The sequence below is a fragment of the Panthera pardus genome, unplaced genomic scaffold, assembly GCF_024362965.1.
Source record: "Panthera pardus isolate Hobbes unplaced genomic scaffold, ASM2436296v1 HiC_scaffold_6, whole genome shotgun sequence".
Taxonomy (NCBI): domain Eukaryota; kingdom Metazoa; phylum Chordata; class Mammalia; order Carnivora; family Felidae; genus Panthera; species Panthera pardus.
The window spans coordinates 48,482,712-48,507,621 of record NW_026526991.1 but is presented as its reverse complement, the minus strand read 5'-3'; the positions used below and the strand labels follow the sequence as shown (position 1 = coordinate 48,507,621).

Sequence of the window (24,910 nt, the reverse complement as noted above, 5' to 3'; positions counted from 1 at the left end):
ACTTTCATTCTGGTTGAATCCATTTGTACAATAATTCAATGCCCTCATACTTTTTCCTGACCAGAAAGGTAGACACTTCATTGATCTTCTAAGGTGGAAAAGGTAACTCCTAAATGAATCAGAGAGAGAAGTGATCACAGTAGGACTCAAAATTTTAACATAAACTCTCTAAAGTAGGCAGTACAGGTAGATTTCAAGTAAGAATGCCTAGATTTAATTAACCAGATATGAGGTCTTGGCCCAGTCATTTTACCTAATAGCATTTTCCCATCTGAAAAATGAAGATATTTGTGCTTAAATATCATGGTAACATTTCCTACCATGTACTAAGCATATTTCTCATGTTCTTTTTCCTTAACCCTCAAAATCAGCTTTCAAAAGTTCTTAATATGGAGTTCAGACTCCTTTCAAAGAGATCCAGAAGTGATACCAGAAATGAACATCCAAAGCCTACCATATATGCATATTTGTGCATTTTTATCTGGGTTCTCAGCCAGGGACGCATGAGAATCTCAGCATCTGGGGTGAAGCTGGGAGAAGGAACAGAGGCACAGGTGTGTGCATTTTGCAAAAACCTTCCATTGCGATTCTGATGGTTGCTCCCCAGTCTAGCTTGTACCAGTTTTGACAAAAAGGCCAAACCACCAGTTTAACATATTGATTTGCATGTATACTCAAAGTAGAAGTTATATGAAGGATGAACAAAAACTGAATTACCTATTTTCCAGAGAAATGAAAGCATATATCCACACAAAAACTTGTAACTATTAACAGCAACTTTATTCATTATGGTCCCAAACTGCAAACAATCCAAAAGTCCGCCAGGGGTGAAGGGATTAAAAGGGAACATAAACATCAAAACATAGAAGACTTCTAAAAACACTCTGAGTGAAAGCAATGTAAAAGATGGCTCCATCTATACACAGTTCTTACAAACCATCCTGACAGAGCAGATTAGCAATCACCTTGGGATAAGAGGTGGAAGGAAGGATTGAACTGCAGAGGGAAATGAAATTTTTAGGACGATGGAAACGTAGTAACGTATCTTGGTTGTAGGGTGGTTTCACAGAGGTATGTGTTCTTTCCAAACTCACTGAGCTGTAAATTCTTAATGATCGCTGTTTATTGTACATAAAAGTATGCCAAAATAAAATTGATTTAAAAATTGAATTAACAATGCCAACTCCTAAATGTCAGCACATCTCATGGAATATTTCTCACACAACTAAAACTACTTACCCACCAACTCAAATGCCTATCCTTTAAGCTGTTTTCAGTACAAGCGACGAAACAGGACTAATCTCTCAACACTATTCTCTCCCCAGGGCCACTGCGTAGGGCTTTTAAGAGGCAATCAGCAGTATACTACAATGCTAAATTGTCACCCAGAGCGGGGTAATGAACTCAGCCTCATCAGAACCATACCTTAATCCATCTAACATCTGACAGAGCAAGTTCATGTGGTGTGACTTATTCCAACAGATGTACCCATATTTTACAATGTGTACCTTGGGTAAGATGCACTGTGTTACACATTCCCTGCAAGCTAGCTGTCATTCCTTTCTTTACCGTAGATCAGTGATCAGTCATTGAAAATTCTATCCTAACCAACCAAACTAACCAACTTTAGAGGAAGAGGATGATGATACCCCTAAGCTTCTAGAGACACAGTATGTTCCGACTTTATTTTACAGCTAATATGCCTCAGTACATGTGTATAGAATCCAAATGATTGTGTTCTAAAATCCAATTACACATTACTTTCTAACTTTTATTTCCATCTTCAGTGCCTTAAAAACTTTTTTTATCAACAAACGTCAGTGAGATGTAGGCAAACATGTGTATGCCCAATTATTTATAACCTGATAATGTAAGATCTTTAATAAACTTATTGTGAATCAAGGATTTGCAAAAGCACTTTTGACCAAATTAAGTACTTTAAAACAAACTGCTCATTTGTTTTCTAACCAACGGGCATGAATATTTCATATATTTTACCTTCGGTACCTTGTATGTATGTAGTCTTGTACACATCACATGTCATATTTATGAAATTCATATTTTTTAGGAAGTTAGATATATTATGATTTGCAAGATTAAGTAAAGACTAGGAAAACAGAACATGTCCTATGAAGGAATAGTCAAAAAGTATGTGTTAAATTTTTGAAAATGAGTCTGCCTTGGAAATCTTGTATTTTTCCTATATTCATACAAAATTATTGTGAACACAGTTTTGTTGCATTTTGACAGCTGTAAAAGAAGAAAAACATTTAGTTAACTTGCTATGAGTAAAATGTTTCTAAAAGGTAATTGTTTATTACTAATTGTTTATTATGTGTAATAACTTTCTGAAGAAGCCAAACACTTGAAACACTTCAAACAAAAAGAATTAAAATACTTGATCAATTTTTATTTCAAAATGTCTACAAAGTTTTAACTCTCCATTATACAAATAATTTTTCAAAATTGAGACATTATTCAAATGTAAGCCAAAGTCCTTATACAAATAGAATACACACAAAGATCAAAAATATACATATTCTCTCAGCAAACTTTGTTACATAAATAAGAAAAATATATACAGCTCATATTTTCAATTTAAAGTACAATTGCCTTAACACTGCAACCACATACAGAAGGTACTAAAATAAAAAGAAATACTACAGCAAAAGTTACGGGAAGAACAAATTCATCTTATGACATCTACAGACTATAAAGATACACAGAGCCAATAATCAAGGAACATATACTTCACATTTAGATCTTAATTTTTACTTCACTTTATTTTTTAGAATATCCTCTGGATAGGTAAAATTCACAATTTTACCAGCTACCCTTAATACAAAAGTTAGAACATGTGAAGAAACCTATGTCTTTGTACTTTGGGATAGGTGTCAAAAGAATTCTGTAGGTTGAATTTGTATGAACCAGTGTTAAAATTTTCCAAGGAAACTGAATTGGCTATTGAAAACTCAAACAATTCTTTTTAAGTAGGAAATGTGGGGAAAAAATCCAAATACTTTAAAAGTCTTAACATAGTAAAGCAATAAGGAAAAATTATGCTAATGGTTCCGTAGATTGTTAGGCAACTCAACTAGATATATGGTAATTATGTTTTGCCCCAGAAATTCTCCTTCCTTTTCTGAGCTCGTGCCAGAGTTTGAAAAGCCTGGAGACTAGAAGCTGCGGAGCGAGCAGAAATCTCAGATAATCTGTCTTCGTCTGCAATGAAAAAAGCATAATCAGAAAGTATCTCTAATATAAACACAATGTTTTATAACGTGAACAGAAAATTAAAAGCATCAGGCTTTGTGATGTCAATATTGACTCTGTCAGAAAAAATTATTAAAATAAAAGATATTAACATTTTCAAGACAGTTCACCACAATTTCCCAAGTTTACCATATTGAGAAATCAAACACTTTCGTGTCAAATGAGCATTGTTTCCTTCCTGAAATCCCACAATGACATTACCTAAACACATGGCCTGTGATTTCAGTATTACTTGGAAACAATTCATCATCATACTGTCTTGCCCTACTTTAAAAAGCACAGCTCTTCTGAGCAAAAAGCTTTTTAAGCTTTTTAAAAACAAAATGCCATACCTTAACACAGTACTTAATGTTCACATTTCCTAAATAATCTCACTTAATGTTTGACTTTAATATGCTACCCTTCATTAGGACAGAAATTCCTCATTCTGAGTAAGCAAATATGTTACAAGATTATTTGTAAATGCTATTCTTCAACTAAGAAGAAAACAGAGGTGGATTCGAAGTGTCTGGATATTTATATTTCAAAACATAATAACTTGATTTCTGGCTCACTGAATTCTGAAAAAAGTCCCAAGTTTGTTAAGAGGAGAGAAAATCTTCAATGTGAAAATCTTCAGTCAGTTCCTATGTGAACTTATATAAAGTATTCATTCAAATTTATTTTCAAATCCAAAATTTATAAATTCAATAATTTCATACATCCTAGAATGAGTTAAAATAGTAACTTTGATTGCTCACATCAGGAATTCAAAATTCCTGCTGCCACTATTAGAAGCAAATGAATTTTTCAGAATGAATACAACACAAGAAAAAAAGTCCATTGGCCCTAATCATATTTCTTTTGATAATTGATAATTGAAAATTGAGCATTTGGAAAAAATGATACATATAATGCTAGACTGGATTCCTGAGCCCACAGCCAGCCAGGATGGAAAAAAAGAAAGAGTACTGACCTCAGGTGTGATGCAAGGTACACTCTCTTATCATCTGTTTGCCCTAAAAATTTTTTTCAAGACTTAAGTCCCAGTTTACTCATTTGTAAATGGGGATAACTTTATCCCCCCTCACAGGGTTTCATGGATCTAATGATATAATATCTGCAGAAGTACTTTGTAAACTATAAAGTGCTAACCCAATGTTAAAATCATGATACTACTATCAACTACCATATAATAAAACCTCATACTTGGATCTGATGTTATTTCACTATTGAAATACCTTCGTCATTAAAGACTTCATGCTGAGGCAGCTGGAAATTGTTCATCCTTGCTTTTCCCACTTAAAAAAAAAAAGGCAGAAAAATCATCCTTCAGAGCCATGTAACAGTATATTTTGTTTATAGGAAAACCTTAGTGAAAGATGGTCAAAACTTTTATTAATTTTATATCTTTGATAGAAATTATTATCAATGGGCCATTCACCAATTTATAACGTGCTTAGCAAATATGTAAACAAGCAATGGAAAACTTCTAGAATTCTTTTCAATAATAATATTGATCTATTCTAACTTTAAAGAAATGCAGTAGGCTTCTGTTTAAAGATGGGAGATGGGACAACACACATTTACAAGAATGACATTAAACCCACAGGACAAGAAAAATGAAGATAAGAAAACAACAAAATTTTGGAAACGGGAAAGCAAACAGAAAAGCAGTGAGTATATGAGACACCGGCAGGGCTCAGTTGGTTAAGTGTATGACTCTTGATTTGGGCTCAGGTCATGGTCTTACAATCGTGAGACTGAGCCCTGAGTCAGGCTCTCAGGCTGTGTGAAGCCTGTTTAAGATTCTCTCTCTCCCTCTCTCCCCTGCTTCCATGCTCTCTCTCCCTCTCAAAAAAAAAAAAGAGCTTAGACAAGCAGTGTGTTTGTTACCATCATACCTAAGCTGAATCCTAAGTCAGCAGAAGAAAGAATCCAAGAAGCAACCAATTTGTTCTCCTAACCTAGCTCAAGTTTAGGAGTACTAAGTACCCCTGAAAGTTGGAGTGAAGATAAGCCTGAACCAGGAAACTGGTTGAAGTCTTTTACAAAACAATTAGTCTGCCAAATCCTTCTTTATATTTCCACGGCTGGGTAACTGACCTTTCTCACAAGAGAGGAATGGAGGTTTCCTCTCTAAAGGTTTATCAGAGCTGCTCTGACTGAAGAACACCAGGTTCAACTGAGGGCGGGGGTACCATATTCAAAACAGGGCAATTATATATATCATTTATCTTTTCAAAAAGATAAAACATCCATAAAATAAGAACAGAATGCTACATAAAAGGAATATACAATTAAAAAATTCTTAGAAATTAAAAAATATAGCAAAAATTTCTTAAAACGCAGAAGGGATGAAAAATAAATAGTAACCCTCTCAAATTAAAATAAAAAGACAGAGATGGAAAATAGGAAAGGTAAGATAAGAAAATAAGATCATGTTCAACATGGCCAACATTGGAATAAGAGGAGTGTCAGAGAAACAGGAGTCAGAACATGGAGGGGAAGAAATTACTGATGAAATAATTCAAGAAAGTGAGGAACCAGGCTCCCCGACTGAAAAAGTTGACTGAGTACTAGCAAAACGAAGACACCTGCTTTAAAATTTCAGAGCATTAAGGGTAAAAGGAAGATCCCCAAAGATGCCAGGGAGTAAAAAATCCATATACAATGATCAAAAATAAAAAGAGCACTGGGGCACCTGGGTGGCACTGTTGGTTAAGTGTCCGACTTCAGCTCAGGTCATGATCTCATGGTTTGTGGGTTCAAGCCCCACGTTGGGCTCTGTGCTGACAGCTCAGAGCCTGGAGCCTGTTTTGGATTCTGTGTCTCCCTCTCTCTTTGCCCCTTCCCCACTAACTCTCTCTCTCTCTCTCTTTCAAAAATAAATAAACATTTAAAAACATTTTATAATAAAATAAAATAAGAGCATTAAGACTTTTCGACAGTAAAAGTGGAAGCTAGAAAAGAGCAGAGCAATGCCTAATAAAACTAAAGGAAACCAATTTATGACCTTGAATTCTCATCTAGGCAATGTTTGGCAATGTCTGAAGACATGTTCAGTTGTCACACCAGGGGAAGCGGTGCTACTGGCATCTAGTAGGCTGCCTGTTGTGGAAAAGACAGAACTTGGAGGAAACCTCATGCTGCTACAAAAGTACTGGGGTTGCCGCACAGCTCGGTGTTCCAAAGATGAGATGGAACTTTTCCTATTTAAATTTTTTTTTAACGTTTATTTATGAGACAGAGACAGACACAGCATGAATGAAGGAGGGTCAGAGAGAGGGAGACCCAGAATCTGAAGCAGGCTCTAGGCTCTAAGCTGTCAGCACAGAGCCCGACGCGGGGCTTGAACTCACGGACCCCGAAGTCGGCCGCTTAATCGATTGAGCCACCCAGGCGCCCCGGGACTTTTCCTATTTAAAGAAATGTGTTACATTAACTAAAAAACCCTAGATAATAAACACAAGTTATTAACATACAGTACATACTTAAGCCTTCGTACCCATCAGGATAACATTTTTGTTTTAAAAGACAAAAAATAAAAACCAAAATAATTACCATTATGCTGAAATTCTGGATCTCTGAGAGAGCCCTGAATTCGACGAGAGGGATGCCAGTAGGATGGAGCACAGGGTGGGGAAGGAGACTGCCCAGGTGTGTTTGCTGGATATTCTGGAATTTTTGAAACTGGAAGAGCTACCTCGGCACGCCTGGGGATATTGATTTCAGAATCTTCCCTCAAAGGCAAGGGATCGACTGTTTTTATACCAGCAGCTGGAGAAGTCAGGAGGGCTATAGCACGACTTTCTTTCTAAGTGATTAAAAAAAAAAAAAGATACATATATGTGTCTGTATATATATAAGTAAAATCTTTAAATACACAAAAAATATAACCACAAAAGCAGTAGGAGAAATTATGAAAAAAATCTATGTAACCTCCATGTGAGGAAGATTTTACATGCCTAACAAACAATATTGGTAAATATATTTAGCTATATAAAAATACATAAACATTAAAAAAAATTTTAATCACAAATTTGAGGAAAATATACAACCTATATATTGACAATGAATGACCACTGGTACATAGATATTTCTTTAAAAGTAGTAAGAAAAAGTCAATTAAAAAGTAGAAAAGGGATATACATAAGCAATTCATATAGACAAATTACAAATAGCACAAATACCCTACCTCACTAGTAATCAAATAATTTCAAACTAAAAGCACCAAGGCACTAATTTTTCACTTACCAAATTACAAAGATTAAATTTTTTTTGTCAAAAACACACTATTTTTAATACTGATGCTGACAAGACTATGGAAACACCGGCACTCTCCTAGAGTCCTGGGAGTTTAATCTTCCCAGGTTGCTGGCAAAACATAGAAAAATCCTTAAAATTTTGTGTTCTTTGGTCACACAATAATACTTGCAGAGTATTTATACAAAAAGAGATAAAATGAACAAAAATGTAGCTGAAGGACGGATTTCTTTACAGCACTTTTTCAAAACAGAAAAATTAATAACTATAGGCATCTAATTTTTTAAAAATTGCTTTCAACAATAAACAGCCTGCATAACTATACATTGCATATCCCGTTGCTATTAAAAATTAGATCATAATATTTAATGATATGTAAATATGTTAATTCATTGCCAAGTGAGAAAAAATAGATTAATCTTACCTACAGCATAATAAACAAATACACTATACACCTAAAGAACTCAAAAATTCAATATGGCTGCCCTGAACAGTAGATGGAACACCACTGATTTCCTTTTTAGCTGGTATCTTCTATTTTCCACAATGATAAAGTATCACTATCTTAAAAGTCCTTGTAGAATTTTCCTTATTAGAAGAATGCGAACCAGTAAAATCAAACACAGTTCCAAACTTTCCTAATTATTTCTTGTAAATGTGGCCTTTATTTACTAACTTTGGATTTATTGATGCAATATTCAAAACAATGCTTTCTGACCTTTGGTATCTTTTTCTGTAATTAGAGAGCTTACTGCTTCAAAGTGGAGAGGCCTGGGGTCTTATCCAACAAACATACATGTTTTTCACATCAAGATCTAAAATAAAACCACAAATCTTCCTCTTGCTTCCCTTTTTAACTATAAGTATCACTTAGGAAAAACGTTCTTCTGATTTACTTTTTCTACATATATACACAGAATCTGAGATCTCTGTCAAATTGGAATCGCTACTGCTTAAAAGGCCTGAATGAAATCTCTCTTACAATATTTGTAACATGGGGTTCCCAGGTATAATTTAATGGACTTTGCAATCTGTTTTTGAGGCTAAAGTCTTCTCATTGGCCTCCTTCCCCCTCCACCCCATACAGCCCATTCTGCACTGAATAGCCAGAGTGATTTTATCATGTAAACCAGATATTTGCTGTGTGGCTTTACACCCTCCCAGGGCTTCCCCGGGCCATCAGAATCACGCCCCCACACCTCACTCACCCTCCTTTCCCAATCTCATTTCTTACCTCTCCTCCTCCCTCTTAGGCCCCAGTCACACTGGTCTTCAAAACTCTCACTGTTACACACTTGTACTTACTGTTCCTTCAAACAGGAAAACAATCTCTGCTCATCTCTGCCTGGGCACATACCTCATTAGTCAGTTCTTAGTTAAATTGTCACCTCCGCAGAGGTGCCTGTCCTGATAGCCTGTCCTGATAGTAAAGCAACCTCACCCATGATTTGGAGGTTATTTGTGGTTTTATTTAACTCACAGCATTGATACTACCTAAAATTATCTTTTTAAAAAATCATCTGTCTCTCAGAATGAAAATGTAAGCTCCATGAGGGCAGGGATTTTGTCTTGATTACCAAAGAATCCCCAGATCCCAGAATGGTATGTGACACATAGTAAGAGCACATTAAATATCAAATTGAGTGAGTGAAAGTGAAATTCCTGATATTTCCCTCCAAAGATGGTTTCTGTCCAAAGTTCTCCTACTCAGTGCACGGCATCCCCTATCAATTCTACAAAGTAAGGCAGAAACCTAGAAGTCATTCATGGTTTCTCATCCACCATTATCCAACCCAGCACCAAGCCTTGACTTTGCTCCCCTTATTCACAATTCTTCAGTTTCATCCACTTCTGTCAATGTCCACCCTCCTCAGTCCAAGCTATCAACTTGTCCTACCTAGACTACCACAGTTACCTTCTAAGGGTAACTAGTCTACTCTTGCTTTCCATGGCAGCCGAAAGGTCTTTAAAATATTTCAGTGACTTCCCATTGCTCTCAAGATAATGATAAAAATTCTCAATATTGCTATCTTTGCCAGATTCATCTTGACCTACTCCCTGCCACACACTATACTTACCTTTGTTTCTTAGAACCCTATGTTCTTTCTCACCACAGGATATTGGCACATGCTATACTTCTCCTCCCCACCCTTTTTACCTGGTCACTCTTCCTCTTCCTCAGTATCTCAGCCCAATTATGACTTCTTCTAAGAAGCATCCTTGATTTCCAAGAAGCTTCCTGACTTCCAGGACTAGGCCAATTCCTTTCAAAATAGCACTATATACTGCTTTGAAACTGTTATTAGTTTTAACTTTACTTTTTTGGGGGGTATGATTCTTTGATTACTGTGTATCTCTTTCGCCAGACTGTAGGTTCCATAAGATCATGAACTATGTCTATTTTTTTTTTAACTTTATTTATTTTGGAGGGGGCGGGGGGCGGGGAGTGGCAGAGAGAGAAGGAGAGAGAGAATCCAAAGCAGACTCCATGCTGTCAATGCAGAGCCTGACACAGGGCTCAATCTCATGACCGAGAGATCATGACCTGAGCCAAAATCAAGAGCTGGTTGCTTAACCAACTGAGCCATCCAGGCACCCCCCCATGTCTATTTTTGTTCACTATCTTTATTGCATGTGGGTAAACAGATAAGTAACATCTGCTGCATGAATGAATAAAGTGAGCTAACACACACTTAGCTTTTTAATATCATTTATAAGACGTTAAAATGGTCCTTGACAATTAAACCAATACCATGAGAATTCTCTGAATTTTGTGAGACAGTGTTGTTTAGGAGTTAAAAACGTGGGCTCTGAGGACAGACTCCCTGGGACTAAATTCTGCCCCACCAATTGGCAGCTGTGTTTCCCCAGTTTCATCTAAATGAGAATAATAACAATACCAACCTCCTGGAGTCATTATGAAGACTTAAGTTAATATATATACAGTACTTAGCACAGGGCCTAGAACATAGTTAACCACTCAGTTAATGCAAGCTATTATGATCATCCCCATGTTTTTAAATTACCCAAATTGCTGCTGCCCCATAACCCTCACACAATTAAATGTCACTAAAAGTTAATATTAAAAAAATTTCTGGATATTATAAACATTCTGATTCTTATAATTAAAAAGATGTACAATGATATTGAGGGAAATTGAATACTGGAAAGGATTTATTGGAAACTATATTGTGTGCATGATGAGGTAGAAATTGGCATTAAAGAGCAGTATCATTCTATTTCATTAATTTAACTATTCAATAATTAATTCCACAATAAATGAAAATGTTACATACAAATCCAGTTGCCAATATGGATTAAGGCTACTCTTTTTAGCTGAGGGTAGTCAACTCTGTGTGGGCAAAGCTGCCTAGAAGCTCACACCTTCCAGGTAGCAACCTGGATCCTGGGATGAGAGGGAGTGCTGGGGGTGCAGAACAGCCCATGGGGGCAAGCGATTCCTAATATCTGATTCTGATCAGTCCTCTGTATTCCTTTTGTCATAAACCAATGTATACACATTGGTTTAGATTCTGTCATTCTAATAATACTCAGTCAACACCTATTTAACAGGTACCTGCTATGAGGTGACTTCGGTACTGGGCTTTGGGGACAACTAGGCTCTGATCCCCTCTCCTACCTCTCCCCAACACCTAAAAAGTTTCCCCTGGGCCATACCTCTGAAAATTCATGAACAGGCATCAGGAAAATCCCCTGGAGAAATGCAACCTCTTCTCTAAATGTTCTCTATCCTACTTCAGCCACTTACTCCCACGATTATATGTTAAGCCTTGTCATTACTGCTAACTGCAACCTCTCCACAATTCCAATTTCTGACTACCACCTCCTGACTTTAAAACTACTCCCTCTAGGTACTCCAATTTCAACAAGTCCTTAAGTTGGCCAAGACCTTCCATTGATCCTGTCACCTCTGCACTGTGCCTTACCTTCCCAAGTCCTATTTTTCCTGCTCTAACCAACTCAACTTCCATGGCCAATCATTATAATCACTCCCCTACATGTACCTTAACTCCCTGACCCCCTTTCTCATTTTGTCTTACTCCCTTGACAAAACATGAACCCCAGTTAAATTCAACTCTCTAACTTATCCTGCACCTCTGTAGCCAAACATGGCTGGAGAAAAACACACAACCCCTCACGACTGCTCTTACATCAAATCTGTGACCACTAGCCTAAAATGGGCCCTTTATGTTGCCCTGCGTTATCTCACATTTCCCTGGCCTACTCCCTCTCCCACTCTCTGTAAAGACTACTTCATGATTTCTTTTCTTTACTCAAACCTCCAACCTCTTCATACCCAGCCTTGTTCTTGGTGAGGATCTTTCTTCATGTGCCACCAAGAAAAAATCCGAAGTGGGGCGCCTGGGTGGCTCAGTCGGTTGAGCGTCCGACTTCAGCTCAGGTCACGATCTCGCGGTCCGTGAGTTTGAGCCCCGCATCGGGCTCTGGGCTGATGGCTCAGAGCCTGGAGCCTGTTTCGGATTCTGTGTCTCCCTCTCTTTCTGCCCCTCCCCCGTTCATGCTCTGTCTCTCTCTGTCCCAAAAATAAATAAACGTTAAAAAAAAAAAAAAAAAGAAAAAATCCGAAGAGACTTTCCCAAAGCTCCCAGCACATCTCCCTATTTTATTAGCAGTGCTCACATATTCTGCCTCCTCTGTAACAATGAAGGAGCTGTCAGAGTGCCTACAATCAACCCTTCCACTTCTCCCCCAGATCCCATGGAACATCTCAAGTGGTGCTAGGCACTGAGTGCACAGGGGCAAAGTTGCTGGCTGGGCCTGCATCATTTTTCTCTCTTTAAAACCATTCTTGTCAACACATAAATGTGCTGTTATCTCCTTCATCTTGACCTCGCTCCCAGCTGCCATTTGTTACTCTGCTCCCCTTCACGGAAAAGACTCTTAAAAGAGTTGTCTGTGATGACTGCCTCCAATTCATCTCCTCTCCTTTCTCTTGAACTCACTTGCATTTAGACAATTATCCCTCCCCACCATCAAAACTGCCCTTTGTCAAGGTCACCAATAACATCCATGTTGCTAAATCCAATCATCAGTTCTCATATCTTATTGATCCATCAGTAGCACTCACACTCCCTCCTCCTTGACACCTTCCAGATACCACAGTCTTCTATTTCACCACCTCACTGGCTATTCCTTATCATTCTCTTTGCTGGTTACTCCTCAACTTCCCAGTATCAAAAAACCAGGGCTGACACCTGTCTACACATACTCTTCCCTCTCTATACCCACCTCCCCTGATGACCTCCCCCGGTCTCAAGCCCTCACATACCTGTGCACCTGTACAATAGACACTCAAATCTGTATCCGTAGCCCAACCTGTCCTCCACACCTCAAACTCAGAAAGTCAACTCCCTATTCAACATGTCTACCTGTACCTGTAATAAGCTTCTCAAAGGTAACATGTCCAAAACAGAACTCTTCATCTTCCCTGACAAACCTTTTCCTTACACTGTCCTCCCCATCTCAGGTAAACGGCAACTTCATCCTTACTGCACAGGCCAAAAATCTTGAATCCTTGATTTCTGTCTTTCTCCCATGCCATATCTTAACCATCAGCAAATGTTGTCAACTATACCTTCAATGCACATCCAGAATCAGACTTCATCACATGACCTCCACTGCTACCCATATGAACCAAACGACCATCACCTCTTGGCTGGATATTGTAATTGACTCCTATGTAGGCTCAGGCCCCGGCTCTTGCATTCCTACTGTCTGTTCCCAAACAGTAGCCAGAGTCACATGGAAAAACCTAAGTCAAAACATATCACTTCTCTGCCCCTCCAAAGACTTCCGATTTCATTCAGAATAAAATTCAAAGTCTTTGCTGTGAACTACAAGGCCCTACACAGTTTAGTCCCCCCATGATGCCTCCTAACTTATTGCCCACACTCTCTCTGGCTCTCTGCTTCAGCCACACTCACTTTCTGGCCAGTCCTCAAGAAATCGGGCACCTGATCACCTCAGGGACTTTGCACTTGCGTTCTTTTTGCCTAGAATGCCTGCCTACATATGCATATGGGTCCATCTCTCACCACCTTCAGACTCTGCTCAAATGTCACCCTCTCAGCAAGAACTTCCCTGGCTACTTTGTATTCACCTCCCCTGCTTTACTTTTCTCTTTAGTACTTACCACTGTCTAAAATACTCTGTATTTTACCTAGTTATCCTGTTTATTGTCTCTCTCCTCCACTAGAATAGAAGTTCAATAAGGGTCAGAATTTGCACCTGCTTCTTTCACTGTTATATCTCCAGTGCTAAAACAGTGCCTGGAACATACTTGAAATACAACTGCCACCCAGTAGATGCTCAATAAAAAGTACTGTTTCTCTTCTCTCTCTTCTTGCTGAGTCACATTTGACAAGATTTAAAAACACATCAGCAGAAGTAGAATGCCACTACCAGAAAAAAATAATTCAAGGCCTTTGCCTTAATAAAAGCACATTAATAGCATCACCTCCACATACAATGCACAGAATTTTCTAAAATCTGAACCTACCGTTCATTCGTTACATGTGACTAAAATAATCGCTTCCTAAAAAGATATTTTTCCCCCAAGATATAAATATTTACCTTCCTAAAATCATTCTTTGCAGTTTCTAAGCCATCCTGAGGGGACACTCTTTTCCTCTGTTCTGGGACTGGAGGCCTCACTTTAGATGGAGACACTAGAACAGCACCACCTAGAAAAATGCAGAAGACAAGTCTCAAACTAAATTCTCATGCCGAAAAAGCAGGTAAGATAAGAACTACAGTGTTTGCCCATTACCAACAGCTGGAGTGGTGAGATCATGATGAGTCCTCTGGATTCCACCAAGTTCTCTCAGCTTTGGAGTAGGAAGCCTGCCTCCTTTTCCAGAAGATACAGAAGAAGAATCTGACCTACAAATCCAAACAATCTACTATGATGCATTTCCCCCCAGCAAAGAGGATTAAAAATATTTTATCATTATTATGCAATAATAAAACAAAATTTATAGGGTCATCTGTTTCTAAAAACACACGCCGTTAAGAGGGACTGAATATTGGAAAAGACAGAAGGTCACTGCAAGTCAGCAGCAATAGACCAGAGAATTCTTCCATTAAATCAGCTCCTAAGTTTCCCATTAGGTGCAAAACTCATGACAGAATGATTAAGGGATTTGGATGATGGACAAAAAGCACCATTACCAGTGGTAGAGAACCACTCCCCAAAGCAATTAACACATAAATCAGCAACAATTAGCTATTTGCAGATATCGCTTATTTTAACATTACAAAACATTATCTTTCTTTTTTGGTGAAACATTTGATATTAAAGAATATCAGCTATTTTCTTAAATCACAAAGAAAGCGATTCCCTCAAACACATTTACAAATCTGCCAAATCATAATTAGTGGGACATAAATGAAAACAACCCTAACTGCTTCCTCCCCAAGTAGCTCAGTGTTCAAGTGTTCAACTACCAATTACTGGTGACTCAAATACCTGAGTGAATCAAATTATAAATTAAAATGTCTGCTTTGTGACATTAAAGTAACATCTGCTCTTTATTAGTCATAAAACCAAGAGTGTAAACCACCGTACTTGGTGACAAAACAAAAAAATATTAACCGTGTGCATAATGCTTCCATACACTGATTAATTTAAAACTCTCACCCTTCTTTTATCTTTTCTGCCTTAGATTTTTCTGGTACTTCGACCTTCTCCAGCTCTCCGTTATGAACCTGCCTGTCCTTTTCTGTTTCTTCCTCCTCCTCCTCTCTCGGCTGTTTCTGCACCCCTTCATCTGTGTTCTCTGCGTCCCACGCCAGGCGCCTTCTAACGGGCAGGGTGGGAGCATCTGACATGCCCAATTTCTCTGTGGTAGTTTTCTGCGGCTGCTCTTCCAAGGCAGGCTTTTTCTCGTCCAGTGTTGTAGGAGGACATTTCTGCAAAGTCTTATGGCTTGTAGGATCTCTGCAGAACAAAAGTGTCAAACTGGAGTTTGAGGTTTCTAAGTTTATACTCATTTCAGTGAGTCTGTCATTCCCCTCCAGCGTTCACAACTTTATGTCCCACAGGTACTACCTTGCCCAGATACTGAAGAAAGAAACCTAATTAAGAGTTCATTTGACAGTATAATAAACTAAAGCTACAATTTGGACTTTCTATTAAAATACTCCATGGGCACCTGGGTGGCTCGGTCGGCTGAGTGTCCGACTTCTGCTCAGGTCACGATCTCATGGTTCATGAGTTCGAGCCCTGCATCGGACTCTCTGCTGTCCATGCAGAGCCTGCTTCAGATCCTTTGTCTCCCTCACTCTGCCCCTCCCCTGCTTGTACACGCTCTCCCTCAAAAATAAAAATAAAAACATTTAAAAAGTAAGCAAATTTTAAAAATAAAGTACAATACTCCAAAATAAAACCTACGTATCTTCTCTTATTTCCACCTTCACACAGGCGTGTCTGTCCCGCTGCTGACAACAGTCACATGTGTTCCCTTGACTGGCATTTACACACACAAGCAAGGACTTCACATGGTCTAACTTGTTCGGTTACTCAGTTACAGTTTATGCACAAATTCAAGTGTATTTGTAGATCAAGCAAACTGATTCCAATTTTATACTTCAGATTGATAAGTGTTTTCAAGACATTCTTACAGAATGGATTTTGTAATGAATTTTTAAAGAGGATGTCACATAATTAGAACTTATAGTTCAATTTGGCATATATAATTATATTACTATAATAACTAAAAATGCTTTTATTTGCCAAAAATCAATATGCTATTTCTTTTATAAATAGTTAAATAATTTTCACTTTAAAACCCAAAAGAGCAGAGACTTTGCCCATAGAATCAGGGCCTAAGTGTCGTATTAACCACAGAAATCCATTAATGAATGATTATAGGATGTACTACTAGCTTATGTTGTCTAGGTTTTTATTGTTGTTGGTACCTTTCCTTCCTGTTACTTTCTAAAGTTCTTTTCCATCTACTGTATAATCATCCCTATTCTACTCTTGTTAAAAAATATTATAAAATCCAGCCTTCCAGATTTACATTACGTATTATTTACACACAGCTTTACTTCTCACAGAGAATAAACTAGTAATAATGAAATGTAATAAATGGCTGGCATACCTCCATTTAACCGGAAGACAAATTTTGAGGGGTCATGTCACTTACCTATAGAATTCCGTGATCTACCTAAGCTACAATATACTTTCTCACCAGCCACAAAGAACATATCTTACCCGGCAAGATCTAGAGCTCTAATGTTACTACTAATGGTTCCTTCTGAGCTTGTGGTTGAGGAGACATCCCAACAGCAGTTGTTATCAGACAGAAGCTGATTCAGATGGTCCCGAGAAAAATGTGTTCCTTGAACTCGTTTCCTATAAAATTCAGCCTTCTCTCGGAGTTCTTTAACCTATGCAGGAGAGTTGAGACACTGTGTATTACTTTAAATGCTCCTTTGCAAACACCACCATGTAGCTTATCAAAGATACTGCACAAATACAGCCAGAGACCAAGGAGAAAGGAAGGCAAAAAAAAAAAAAAAAAAAAAAAAGCCACAAACGTTCATCAGACTGTGTGCATTTTAAGCAGAAATTAAAACAGTCAAGCTAAAGCACAATGCAGTTATTTTATTTCAGGCCAGCAGGCAGGAAGAATTTGCAGCAACTAAGAAAAATATTGACACCTAATTCTTATTTCAACTGAAATTACACAAGTACTCTATGCATTATTACAGGTTTTAAAAACTCAAAAGCAACCAACCTCCGCATACCACATGGCATTTAGAGAACCCTAGGAGAGGAATACAGAAACATACTTAATGACAGGTTAATGCCGTAGTTGAATATTAATGGGAATCAATGAAATACCTTATTATTCTTCCTTCTAAATATATAACAAACTTGTCAATCAATATTTTTATTATTTTTGGTAATATTTAATTCACTAAGTAAGATATCTTAATATTACCATGAAAACCAGCCACATTCTTGCATGGCTGAAATGCTATCAATAACAGGTAACCTAATTATTATTCCTACTTCCCCACCTCTGGAAGGGTAGTGACATGCCAGGAACCCCTACCCTGTCTTTATTTCCTGGCTTTATACAACAGCTGCTCCTACTATAGAAGCCGGCAGTGAGAGAATTATGAAGCTTCCCTCTCCAAATTCCTGAAAATTCCCTTGGCATCAGCAAAACCTCAACTTTTAAAAAATGTATTACATAAAAGAATATCCCACAAAATAACAATTATAATATATTCATCAAAGTGACAATACAAAAAAATGTTCTGATGGACTATAAGGTAATGCGAATTCCCTACAATGCAAATAACATCTGTTCAAATGGAAAGGAGCCTTCTATACTCTTTGAAACCCTTTCATGTTATACGTCATACTGCCACCTGCTGGCTTCCCTAAATTCAATTCCACAATGAAAAAAAATTAAGCTGCAGCTTAAAATTCTTTAAAATAATCTTTATTTACTCTTCAAAAAACTCAATAATTTTTCCTATCATAAAGATGGAATAATAGCATTAAAAGGATATCCAGATACCGTCTGCTATAATCTTTCACTTACAGGCAAAAAAGCAAATAATGAAACTTTGCATTGCAAAAAAAAGTAACCAAAGAAACACATCCTCAGTTCCTCAGGGAGACACTACTGAATGCAAAGGGATGAAAGTGTTACATCTGTAGGGAAGTAGCCAAAGCAAAGGACAGCACCTGTCACGGTGGCATAAGAAACCATATAATCCCAGCAGAGTCTCACTGTTCTAATGAACCAAACCTGAAACATTCCTAAAGGATAACTGAAAATATATTTTCTTCACTGCCAAGAAAAACTGAGCCATGTTCATTTATCATTTCTGTTAATTCCTAAACTTTAAAGAAAATTACTAGTTTTTGCATTTAACATATAGAACTGAGACGTATAGTTTTTGTCTGTTGAACTACTAACCAGGGTGTGTTGCTGTTTTCTTTCTTTGTTTTTAAAGTAGGCTCCACGCCCAAGGTGGGGCTTGAACTTAAGACCCCAAGATCAAGTGTTGCATGCTCTACCAACTGAGTCAGCCAGGTCCCCCCTCACCAGGGTGTTGTGAATACACAGAGGCCTTGTTATAAAGTGCCCTGATATAATCCAGATTTTATTTCTACTAAGTCCTCTCATGCTTCAAATGTTTCACAGCTGCTCCAGCACCTACATGATACAATCTTCAAGCTTTAGTACAATTTCCTCCTCTGTCTTCAAAGCTCTTCATGCACATCCCCATTAGTACTTATTTCATTCTAGAAATAAGTGGAGTTAATTTCTCTTATCATTCTAGTGGAGTTAATTTCTCTTATCATTCTCCCCCATTAATCTATAAACTCCACAATGTGAGGGAATGTGCAGCATTTAAACATTGATTCCACAACTTGATCTGAGTGTGGACTAAGTGCTCGGCTGGAGCTGGATGGCTGGTAGCCAAAGATAAACAAGAAAGTCCCTGCAGCACTCAGTGTGCTCACAGTTTGATAGAGAAGGCGGACCTCCTCGTCCTGTATGATACGTTATCATCATAATATTCGTATGGTCTATGCTATAATACACAAAAGAGATATAAGTGGAAGAAGTGGTTCAAAAGGGGCTCCATCGGTCCTGCACTGAGTGCGGGGTGGGCTGGGAAGGAGCAGCAGAGAAGGCTGTATTCCATCCCTGTGGGAGGGCCTACTGCTTGATGAACGAGACGATGGACAAATAGCCCCTCCATGTGCACGGTGACCCAGTTTTGTTTGTCAACCAGATTTTTTTTTAAAAAAGCAGATACTATGGAAATTCTGTATAACTTTATTCAGTTCTATTTTTCACTGACATTCAAAACTCAGTAATTGAAATTTACTTTGTCAGCAACCTTTATTAATAATCTTCGTGCTAATGTTATAGTGTTTTACAAATACATAACTTTAAACTTCTATGATCCTAAACTAAGATGAAAAAATAGAAAGCTGATCTTTCCTAAAGCAAGTTGTTCTACAAGAAAGAGAAGAAAACTAATGGTACGAACTTAATACCTACAACCAACAAGCAGAGGCACTAAAAAGGATGTGAACTTAATTAAACTCAATTAAAACAACACACATATCCCTTTCCAGGTCAAGAAACACCATCAGCATCTAGGATATAAATGCTGTAAGTAGAATGTTTTCATTTCTGAATTTCTTTTCCCAAAATAAGAATTCAACTAAGTTGTTTAAAATTTATATACCGAAAATTCAAATTCAAAAAACTGAGAGCATAAAAAATTTTTCCCCAAAATCATCCCCCTCAAAATGAGTCATCTTAGGCCTAGCTGTCCTTACAATGTTTGTCAAATTACAGAACGTCTCTCAAATGTGGAACTTTATCTTGAAATAAAGTTTGTGAAAGACACACTTGTGAAAGACACATTAGAAAAGAACATCTCAGCTAACGTAAGTTTGGATGATTAGAAGATCACCTAACAAGAAACAAGAAATGTAACACGGATTCAGTAGTTATTCTAAGGATGAGACCTAACAATTGCAACTGTTGGTTATTATTAAAAACCATCTTTTAAGTGAGCATTTCAAAAAGCAACAGTGCCAGTGGTTATATAATGGAGATAATAAATATACAACCACTGGACAAATAAAACCAAACACCCTAATGTTATATGAATAGGTACTTGGATCTTAAGATAAAATACCGAGGCACTAGACTATAAATAGATTCAAAAAGTTTAATATTTCAAACAACACAGGAGGAAATGAAAACGATATATGAACTAGAAAACTATAACAGGACTCAAAGTTACCATTCTAATGATAATAAAGTCACTGATGTCCAAATGCGTTTGAAGAGTGTGAATAATATTCCTCCATGAAACATTAGAAGTGGGGAAGTGAAGGAGTACCTTATGCTTAGATATCTCATAAGCAGACACATAAGTAAATGTCTTCAGGTTAAAAATAAAATCTAAGATTTAAGTAAAACATGGCCCATATTAAATATCTATGACCTGATCAACTGAAATGGTTATCAACATCAGTGATAAGATTTAGCTAAATGTCATATTCTTTACTAACTCCAATTCACTTTTTGAATTATTTTGCCCACACAGGTTAGGCAAAACGGTATCACTGATTTAAACATTAACAACCACCATTAACAATAAGCTTTTTTAAAAAGCCCAAAAGTCACCTTCCCAAGATGTTATAATAGGAAACCTTGAAATGACAGCTCTTAAGTTAATGTCAACAAAAATGCCGTTTTCCATCAGGGCAGGACAGGGACTACCACCTTATCGGGACTCCAGACAAAACAATCCTCTTGGTCCACTACATTTTTAGATCTGAGGCCTAAATACCAACTCATCTTAATTTAAAGAAGTCTCAGAGACTGAGAGATAATCTTTCTAAAACAAGGAGCCTCTCATGAGCCCAACCTAGTGAAGTCCCTAAATACAATAGGTCAGTGGCCTACACCTATTAAATGGCCACACTAGCCCTCTATGGCCACACTCTGTGCTCTGCTTTTGCCCCCAGCTTTTCCTCATTCCCCATCAGAGCTCCTGGCCAAGGTCTGGCATGACCATAAACTGTTCAAGGGTTTCACAGACTCAATTCTTTGCTCCATCATGCCTGCTCTCGATTCTTATATTTTTAACTTTATTTCACTAGGATATGAATATCCCCAGTAATATCTGGAACAGCTTCAAGATTTGCCTTTTACTCTGCCTGGATTGCTGCTGAGCCGCTCTCCAGTAGGGAAGGAGACAGCACGAGGAGCAGCCACGGTGGAAGGAACCAAGTGGTCTCCCGAAACAACATGCGGGGTACAGGAGTCTCACCAGGACGCTGGTCTGGGAGGTGCCAGCGCAAAGAGCCAGCAGCTCGAAGTGCCAATGCCTTCTTCCAGAGGCTCATTACATATAACCATTAGCCATGGTTTCAAGTACGGGGCTGAATAAAAGATTCATTCCCCATCCAAATGATCTCTCTCTTCCCAATGATGGGAGAGGGGGTGTTTACTGAAGTCTCAACTATTTTACTTTTGCTTGTTCACACAGAAAAAAACAGGAAACCATCAAGATGTGGTTTAAAAGATGGTAACTGTACAATAACCAGAAAAGCTCCACAGTTCATCCTTTGACTGTAAGAAGCTAGTGCTGAACAGGCACTTCCCAATTCTAGGATTACCCTTTCCCTCAAACCTTCCTTTCAGTCCTCAGAATTGCTCCCATATGTCAGGGTACCCCAACACTATAACACAAACCTCTCTCAGCACAGGCCACCCCTCCCAGATACTGATGGACTCTAATAGTACAAACTGCCAGTGGATGCCACGGTCAAACTAATCTTGAAAATTTACCTTCAGTTGAGAGAGTAGAGGTCTGGATCTTATTTTCAAAACTACAACGCTACAATTCTACAAACATAATGAAATACTGGATTATAAAAAAAAACATTTTAAAGACTTTAACAATAAAAATCTCCAGTTGAAAAAGGAGCTATTTGATATTAAAAAAAAAACAGTAAACACACTGATAAATTATATCCTAACATACAACTTTAAGTTCCTGATACTTCCAATGCTACTATTATATCACATATCTTTAAACTGTAGTCTCTATTACTAAATGAAACTCATTGTGGAATTAAATTGGGATATAGGCTCAAAGAAAACATGGGCATACTGAGCTTATGTATACTCACCTGATCTGGTATGTTTTCCTTCACACGGGTCCAAGCCCCGGCTTTGTATAAATACTGGGCTGGGCTCAGAAATTTTGCCCTATATTCAGAATTCACCTTCCTAACAGAAATGAAAGGAGAGTAAATATTTCACCATGTTGATCTTCTAAATACCATGACATTTTTCTTATAAAATACATACCCAAGCCTTTGATGTCTCCAAGGAGTAAGCTTCTTTTTAGGCTGGTTTGACTCTTTTGATTCCATCTCTGCTTCTAATTTTAAAGGATCATCTGTTTTATTACACTAAAATGGAAATAATTTAAACATTTTATGCTTAAAATATGTTATACATTAGGGCAAAAACATAAATGTTATAAAGTATAATTGGGTACTGTATTACAATTCTGTTTGTGGAAGTAAGTTTTAACTGCTAAAGATAACCTAGAAATCACAAGCAATCAATAAACAAGTTTTGAAACTACTAGATCCGGTTGGTTTTTTCAAGTATAGCTCAGGTTTGGTTCATTTATAACAATAAAATTTATATCCTTGGCTACAAAAAATTTTTCTAATTAACAAATAAACATGTAAATGAATAAACTTGACATTACCACCTATTAAACAATGTTTTTACATTTGCCTTTGATATTCTAAATCCACATTTTATTGCATTGCAGTAAATATAAGGTTCCAATGAGTAAGTTACCAACCACATTGTTTTACTGAATAACTTAACCCTTTTTTTTAAATGTTTATTATTTATTTTGAGAGGGAGAGTGGGCGTGGGAGGAGCAGAGAGAGAGAGAGAGAGAGAGAGAGAGAGAGAGAGGGAGAATCCCAAGCAAGCTCCACACACGTGCAGAGCCCGATGTGGGACTTGAACGCATAAACTGTGAGATCATAACCTGCGAGCTAAAATCAAGAGTCAGATACTCAAGTGACTGACCCACCCATGCACCCCATAATCCCCCATTATGGTAGATCCAAAAATATGTATATATGTGTGTGTATGGAAACAAATATATGTATAAACCAATTTACTTTTAGTCATAGAATTTCTATGTTTAGAACCCACAAGGTATTAGTTATAGCATTCCAGAAGATTTAAAAATAGGACTTCTATCCCATTTACCTATAATTTACAATCATTTTAACCTGAATCTGTAACTTAAATAGCTATAGTTCAAATAGAGGCAAGTGTTTGTATGTGTTGATTATGGGGTGCATGGGTGGGTCAGTCACTTGAGTATCTGACTCTTGATTTTAGCTCGCAGGTTATGATCTCGCAGTTTATGCGTTCAAGTCCCACATCGGGCTCTGCACGTGTGTGGAGCTTGCTTGGGATTCTCCCTCTCTCTCTCTCTCTCTCTCTCTCTGCTCCTCCCACGCCCACTCTCCCTCTCAAAATAAATAAACAAACATTTAAAAAAAAAAAAAAGGGTTAAGTTCTTCAGTAAAACAATGTGGTTGGTAACTTACTCATTGGAACCTTATATTTAATTACTGCAACGCAATAAAATGTGGATTTAGAATATCAAAGGCAAATGTAAAAACATTGTTTAATAGGTGGTAATGTCAAGTTTATTCATTTACATGTTTGTTAATTAAAAAATTTTTTTGTAGCCAAGGATATAAATTTTATTGTTATAAATGAACCAAACCTGAGCTATACTTGAAAAAACCAACCGGATCTAGTAGTTTCAAAACTTGTTTATTGATTGCTTGTGATTTCTAGGTTATCTTTAGCAGTTAAAACTTACTTCCACAAACAGAATTGTAATACAGTATCCAATTTAGGCTGGCTGTAATTTGGCATGCTAAAGCTTTGGTTTAAAATACATGTATCTAGGGGCGCCTGGGTGGCGCAGTCGGTTAAGCGTCCGACTTCAGCCAGGTCACGATCTCGCGGTCCGTGAGTTCGAGCCCCGCCTCAGGCTCTGGGCTGATGGCTCGGAGCCTGGAGCCTGTTTCCGATTCTGTGTCTCCCTCTCTCTCTGCCCCTCCCCCGTTCATGCTATGTCTCTCTCTGTCCCAAAAATAAATAAAAAAACGTTGAAAAAAAAAAATTAAAAAAAATAAAATACATGTATCTAGGGGTGCCTGGGTGGCTCAGTTGGTCGGACCAGGGGTGCCTGGTCCGACTTTAGCTCGGGTTATGAGCTCACAGTTCATGACTTCAAGCCCCACATTAGGCTCTGTGCTGACAGCTCAGAGCCTGGATCTTACTTTGGATCCTCTCTCCCGTTCTCTCTGCTCCTCCCCCGCTCACTCTCTTTCTATTTCTCTCTCTCAAAATAAATAAATAAACTTTAAATAAAACAAACAAAATACATGTAAGTATGCATGTTTCTGTTTGACTTCCATTATTTAATTTAAAGTGTGTGTTTCTATCGCTACTGTTACTCCTATAGCTCACATCACTATAAGGCTAATCATTTGCTATTAGACATAGCAGACTTACTTTCTGTGTTGCTAAGCACTTGTCACATATTACATTTATTTAGTTACAACTCTGTCTCCTCTGTGGGGTTTAGTGTGGTCATCGTTGTATTTTCAGTACTTACCCAGTGCCTGGCCCCCACTAAGTGCTTAGTGAACATGTAGCACTTAATGGACAAACAAATGAATAAACTAGCTAAAACCCAAATTCTCAGGTGGTATTCAGTAAAA

At 37.7% G+C, this 24,910-nt stretch overlaps 1 protein-coding gene across 2 annotated transcripts in view; it reads right to left on the bottom strand.

Moving 5' to 3' along the window:
- Positions 1-2,389: 2,389 nt before the first annotated feature.
- Positions 2,390-24,910, bottom strand: part of MDM1 (Mdm1 nuclear protein) — a 34,145-nt gene continuing 11,624 nt past the window's right edge. The window contains exons 6-15 of one of the 2 annotated variants that reach the window (XM_019455040.2): positions 22,440-22,543; positions 22,259-22,358; positions 17,304-17,333; positions 16,778-16,953; positions 15,200-15,499; positions 14,330-14,442; positions 14,134-14,243; positions 6,817-7,069; positions 4,494-4,553; positions 2,390-3,222 (exon numbers count right to left, since the gene is read on the bottom strand). In XM_019455040.2, coding sequence (XP_019310585.1) covers positions 3,110-3,222; positions 4,494-4,553; positions 6,817-7,069; positions 14,134-14,243; positions 14,330-14,442; positions 15,200-15,499; positions 16,778-16,953; positions 17,304-17,333; positions 22,259-22,358; positions 22,440-22,543 — 1,359 coding nt within the window. In that variant the 3' untranslated portion in view covers positions 2,390-3,109. The remainder of the gene's footprint in view (positions 3,223-4,493; positions 4,554-6,816; positions 7,070-14,133; positions 14,244-14,329; positions 14,443-15,199; positions 15,500-16,777; positions 16,954-17,303; positions 17,334-22,258; positions 22,359-22,439; positions 22,544-24,910) is intronic. The other variant, XM_019455041.2, reaches the window with a different exon arrangement.